Source organism: Nerophis ophidion, linkage group LG11 (genome assembly GCF_033978795.1).
Source record: "Nerophis ophidion isolate RoL-2023_Sa linkage group LG11, RoL_Noph_v1.0, whole genome shotgun sequence".
NCBI lineage: Eukaryota > Metazoa > Chordata > Actinopteri > Syngnathiformes > Syngnathidae > Nerophis > Nerophis ophidion.
Genome location: NC_084621.1, coordinates 60,242,002 through 60,248,441, shown reverse-complemented (window position 1 = coordinate 60,248,441; position 6,440 = coordinate 60,242,002). Strand labels below are relative to the sequence as shown.

The following is a 6,440-nucleotide window of genomic DNA, read 5'->3' as shown; positions in this document are numbered from 1 at the left end:
CAAAAATCAAACAGTATCTTCAATGTGCTTTGTACCCCCATGTTGCATAGTTTTCCCGATGCTTTTTGTTCAGCCTTTTCTGTGCACTTCCCTGCAGCACTATGTTTTGTTATGAAATACATTTTACCCGTACTTTGCCTGCCGATACTGACCAACAACATTCACGCCGAAACATAACAATGATTTTGAAAAAACTTCACTAATTTGTTAGGAGAAAAAAAACACAGACAAACAACCCATTTGCATATTGATGTTTATTGGGATTATACTGATTTGTGACAGCACTCATTTCCAGGAATCACCACTGGCAGCAGAGTCCACACCATCCCGGACCTTGTTGACAGCAGTTGCAGCACCACCGGCATTTTCCAACATTGTGCTTGAGTTTATGCGTAATGGAAACATTAATCTGTGCAGATATTACATGAAATTAGAACGGTTATCTAACATTTATCATTCCGTTCTACCCCGTTCAATAATCCCAGCCTACCTTTGGTTCGTCTGCCGGCATCTCAAAATGTTCAACATCGGCACCGCTTCTCGTTGCTGCTACATCTTCCTGCTATTTATGAGAGAGGAATATCTCAGAGTTGTGACAGAACTTTTACAGGTCATAGAGAATCAGGATCAAGCACTTACTTCAGAAAAAGACGAGGAATTGCTCTCCTGAATTAAACTGAACGCAAGAGCAATGATGACTGCAACGGCAATGCTGAAAGTCTTCATCTTTGGGTCTGCGAGGGGTTTGAATAGTTGGAGTTTCTGCTTTTTTATGGCTAAGCTCAAATACGTTTTTTTCCATTCAATATCTGTATATCTGTGCACAACCTGCAGTATTTATCCACTTCTACGATGGACTTTGCCTTGATCTTTGCTTGGAACTGACAAGGGGATTTCTCTGGGTTTGACACAGGCCATGTTGACAGTGACCGGGACAACAATTCAAAGGCGCCATTCAGCGGCAACTGCAGCTGAGGAGGGCCAAATATTTTATTTTTTTTACATGCAGTCTCGAAGTTCTGGGGACCCACACACCCAGGGATGCAGATATTGCAGTAAACAATAAGAGTGATTTAGAGCAGTGGTTCTCAACATTTTTGCAGTGATGTACCCCCTGTGAACATTTTTTTAATTCAAGTACCCCCTAATCAGAGCAAATCATTTTTGGTTGGAAAAAAGAGATAAAGAAGTAAAATACAGCACTATGTCATCAGTTTCTGATTCATTAAATTGTATAACAATGCAAAATATTGCTCATTTGTAGTGGTCTTTCTTGAACTATTTGGAAAAAAAGATAAAAATAACTGAAAACTTGTTGAAAAATAAACAAGTGATTCAATTATAAATGAACATTTCTACGCATCAACTTAAAGTGCCCTCTTTGGGGAATGTAATAGAGATCCACGTGGATTGAAGAACTTAATACTAAACATTTCTTCACAAAAAAAATCTTTAAAATCAATATTTATGGAACATGTCCACAAAAAATCTAACTGTCAATACATTTTGTTGAAGTATTATTCAATAAATATATCTATAAAGGATTTTTGAATTGCTGCTATTTTTAGAATATTTTTTAAAAAATCTCACGTACCCCTTGGCATACCTTCAAGTACCCCCAGGGGTATGCGTACCCCCATTTGAGAACCACTGATTTAAAGCATGTGGTCTTAAACTTTTTGACCTTTCCACTACATTCAGTAGGGGCCCAGGGCCCACTCAAATATTAGTAATCTTATTCTTGATTTCCGTTGTATTAAATAATTATATATAACTTATCTACAAATTAATAGGATGAACCTTGTAAAATAGTTTGAAAGCATGTAGAATAAAATAGAATATAATAGAATAGAATGCCTTTTATTGTCACTATACGCAGGTACAATGAGATCAAAAGCAACTCCAGTATCAGTGCGAAAGACTACAAAATACGCAAAACATAGGAAGAAAAGACAAAGAAAAATAGTGCAAAAGGATGTAAGGTGCACAGTCCAGTCCTGATAAAGTTCACTGTGTTGTTTACAGTAAATAAATATGAATGAATGAATGGTTTATTTTGAGCCATGCAAACAAAACAAGAGAATGACATAAAATACAAAAAATATATATAGATACATCATTTTTACACCTACATTGAAAACATTACATGTGACTAATCTTTTGTAGATGTCAAGATTGGCTCAAAAGGGAGTGGGAAGAAGTAAACTTATTAGGTCCCACCCCCATACATATACAATATATATATATACAATATATAATACTATTATACCATATACGTTTGTACATACATACAGAAGTGTTCAGATTGTGGGTGGAAAGTAAGAATTGCACACAGAGAGGTGCTAAACGATATAATCAGTGCCTATAAGAGTTCAGCTTGGTTATGGCATTAGAGAAAAACATTTTTTTGAGGCCGATTGTCTTACACTTGGTAATCTCAAAGGTTATCACCAAGGTTTAGGTCAGGATTATTGCAAAAATAAATGCAGGGACTCATAACAGGCATCAGTTCCAAAATGTGATAACTTTTTCCTTATCCCACTTTGAGCATTTTCTGAAAGTGAGGAGAAACCTTTTGAGTAATTTTGTTAACTAACTGATTGAGACATAAACCAACAGCAACAATTAGATAACAAAACGATTCAATGCAAAAACATGTAATATAATGATAGGCCCCAGCACTCCCCGCGACCCCGAAAGAGACAAGCGGTAGAAAATGGATGGATGGATGGATTTTAGATGTGTTTGTGTTTTTGTCCTCCCAAAAAAATAAACAAAGCTGCAAAGGGACAAATGGAGTTTTGTGATTTCATATTGATCCAAACTTGCACGTCATTGAAATGTGACTGAACATCATTAAATCCTCAGGAGACTATTTTTATTAGCTCCCAAATCTTTTTTATTTGCTTTAGCTTGTGTTTTTATGGTAACATTGTCATGGGGGGGGGGTCGTAGCCTTCTGCGAGGATTGTTCTTCCAGGATGCAAACGGTCTTTTCCGGACAACGGTAGAAGGTAGGAACATGTTTATTCATCAATTAATCCCACACATCAGACAGGACAGGAACCAAACAAAAGAAAAGTGTGCCGATCACACGAGAAGCTAATGAACAAAAAAACTTAACGCAGGAAACATAGAAGCTAAACACTTAGTATGAAACTGTGGCATGAAACCAATAACACTTATGTGGACACGGCATGAATCGAACAATGACGCCAGGCCGACTGACTGGCAAAGACAAGCTTAAATACTGCCTCTGATTAGCTGAGTGGGCGAGCACTAATAAGGGGCAGGTGAACACAATGAATAACCATGGCAACCAGAACAAACAGGAATCAAAGGAGTCCAAAACAAGCAAAAAACACAAAAACATGATCCGGACTACGGATCATGACACACGTGCCTTTCATTTCGATCCATATTCAATCAATCAATCAATTTTTTACTTATATAGCCCTAAATCACTTGTGTCTCAAAGGGCTGCACAAACCACAACACAAACCACTACGACATCCTCAGTAGGCCCACATAAGGGCAAGGAAAACTCACACCCAGTGGGACGTCTGTGACAATGATGACTATGAGAACCTTGGAGAGGACGAAAGCAATGGATGTCGAGCGGGTCTAACATAATACTGTGAAAGTTCAATCCATAATTGATTCAACCCAGCCGCGAGAGTCCAGTCCAAAGCGGATCCAACACAGCAGCGAGAGTCCTGTTCACAGCGGAGCCAGCAGGAAACCATCCCAAGCGGAGGCGGATCAGCAGCGCAGAGATGTCCCCAGCCGATACACAGGCAAGCAGTACATGGCCACCGGATCGGACCGGACTCCCTCCACAAGGGAGAGTGGGACATAGGAGAAAAAGAAAAGAAACGGCAGATCAACTGGTCTAAAAAGGGAGTTTATTTAAAGGCTAGAGTATACAAATGAGTTTTAAGGTGATACTTAAATGCTTCTACTGAGGTGGCGTCTCGAAATGAAAACAAGTCGGGAAGCTCATACTCATCGACCGGTCTCGCCATGGTCTTGGTCACTGACCCCGTCTGTCCCCGTGTGTGTGCTTAGATTTAAGTCTATCCTCTCTTTCCTAACTCATTTTGGATCCCTACAAACTTTAATTTTAACAAATGAACAGATGTATGACAGCCTAATTGCTACTAAATCCACCGTATGAAATATTCCCAGTGATTATACGGTAATTTGGCCTCTGAGAAACAACATCCAGTCCCACAAGTAGCCTCATGTTTTGATAATCGCCTCCAAACCCCCATGATATTGTTTCTTTGTGCCAGTAAACGTTGTATGTACTGTACAGCAGAATGTTCATCTTTTCGGAGGCTAATCCTGTTTAATAATGCAAAACTTTGTGAAACAATTCTGGGAACTTTGCTAGAACAGCAATAACATCCATTATGAGAGCATTATAATTATAGCATGTTTTCACTAAGTAATATAGGAAACACTACATGGCCTGTTATAGTACTGGTGGATTGTATTGCGAGAGATTATTTGGTGTTTTTAAAGGGGCATTGACCATTTAAAGAACATCCATCCCTCCATTTTTTACCTCTTGTCCCTTTCAGGGTCGTGGGGCGGTGCTGGAGCCTATCCAACCTGGTATAATATTAAAAAAATATTATTTCCCAATAAAATTGAGATATGATTTCACTGTACTGCAGCAATTCAAAAACCAATGTGGACGGGTGTGAGATAAATGGAATGGACGCAGTAATTTTACACTTAAATAGTGTCATGAACGAAAGTTTGGACTTTGATTGATTGATTGATTGATACTTTTATTAGTAGTTTGCACAGTACAGTACATATTCCGTACAATTGACCACTAAATGGTAACACCCGAATACGTTTTTCAACTTGTTTAAGTCGGGGTCCACGTTAATCAATTCATGATTTATTTTTAGAGTCTTTTTATGTGTATATTTTCCTGTCCAGTACTCTTTTTTTTTTTCCACTCCCCTTTTTTACTGTCTGACTTCTTTTGGATCACGGTGCTTTGTACCTCCATGTTGCAAAGCTTTCCCTACGCTTTTGTGACTGTTTAGCCTTCTTTGTGCGCTTCCCTGATGCTCCAATCGCTCCTTCACAAAAAATAAGAGTTGTAAAAATCATTGGAAACTCCAGACAGCCATGACATTATGTTCTTTGTCTAGCATTAAAAGATTACAGTTGGTACAAAATGCGGCTGCTAGACTTTTGACAAGAACAAGAAAGTTTGATCACATTACGCCTGTACTGGCTCACCTGCACTGGCTTCCTGTGCACTTAAGATGTGACTTTAAGGTTTTACTACTTACGTATAAAATACTACACGGTCTAGCTCCATCCTATCTTGCCGATTGTATTGTACCATATGTCCCGGCAAGAAATCTGCGTTCAAAGGACTCCGGCTTATTAGTGATTCCCAAAGCCCAAAAAAAGTCTGCGGGCTATAGAGCTTTTTCATTTCGGGCTCCAGTACTCTGGAATGCCCTCCCGGTAACAGTTCGAGATGCCACCTCAGTAGAAGCATTTAAGTCTCACCTTAAAACTCATTTGTATACTCTAGCCTTTAAATAGACTCCCTTTTTAGACCAGTTGATCTGCCGTTTCTTTTCTTTTTCTTCTATGTCCCACTCTCCTTTGTGGAGGGAGTCCGGTCCGATCCGGTGGCCATGTACTGCTCGCCTGTGTATCGGCTGGGGACATCTCTGCGCTGCTGATCCGCCTCCGCTTGGGATGGTTTCCTGCTGGCTCCGCTGTGAACGGGACTCTCGCTGCTGTGTTGGATCCGCTTTGGACTGGACTCTCGCGACTGTGTTGGATCCATTATGGATTGAACTTTCACAGTATCATGTTAGACCCGCTCGACATCCATTGCTTTCCTCCTCTCCAAGGTTCTCATAGTCATCATTGTCACCGACGTCCCACTGGGTCATTATTGTCACCGATGTCCCACTGGGTGTGAGTTTTCCTTGCCCTTATGTGGGCCTACCGAGGATGTCGTAGTGGTTTGTGCAGCCCTTTGAGACACTAGTGATTTAGGGCTATATAAGTAAACATTGATTGATTGATTGATTCTTTACAAGTGTATGTAAACTTTTGATCGTGACTGTATCTGCCTGTAACAGCAAGTGATTGCCCGGCTTCCATGAGTACTCTGCAGAACTGTCTTTGCTAAAATCAAACAGTATCTTCAATGTGCTTTGTACCTCCATGTTGCATAGGTTTCCCGATGCTTTTTGTTCAGCCTTTTCTGTGCACTTCCCTGCAGCACTATGTTTTGTTATGAAACACATTTTACCTGCATTTTGTCTGCCCATTCTGACCAACAACACCCGCACCGAAACATAACCTATTCTCCACACAACAATGATTATTTAAATAACTTCACTAATTGGTCTGATGAAAAAAAATCATTGAGAAACAACCCTTTGCAT

At 39.8% G+C, this 6,440-nt stretch overlaps 1 protein-coding gene across 1 annotated transcript; it reads right to left on the bottom strand.

Annotated features, from left to right (window-relative positions):
- Window positions 1-236: 236 nt before the first annotated feature.
- LOC133562314 (hepcidin-like) lies at window positions 237-776 on the bottom strand. The gene is made up of 3 exons (XM_061916395.1): window positions 640-776; window positions 491-562; window positions 237-409 (listed from the first exon to the last, which is right to left on the bottom strand). The coding sequence occupies exons 1-3, from the start codon at window positions 724-726 to the stop codon at window positions 299-301; spliced, it is 270 nt and encodes an 89-aa protein (XP_061772379.1). The 5' UTR covers window positions 727-776; the 3' UTR covers window positions 237-298.
- Between the last annotated feature and the right edge of the window lie 5,664 nt (window positions 777-6,440).

Excerpts from the sequence above, each read along its gene's own strand:
- LOC133562314 (XM_061916395.1), bottom strand. The coding sequence starts at position 726 with ATGAAGACTTTCAGCATTGCCGTTGCAGTCATCATTGCTCTTGCGTTC. Across the intron at positions 563-639 it reads ATTCCTCGTCTTTTTCTGAA|CAGGAAGATGTAGCAGCAAC; the intron begins GTAAGTGCTTGA and ends TCTCATAAATAG. Across the intron at positions 410-490 it reads TGCCGGCAGACGAACCAAAG|ATTAATGTTTCCATTACGCA; the intron begins GTAGGCTGGGAT and ends ATATCTGCACAG.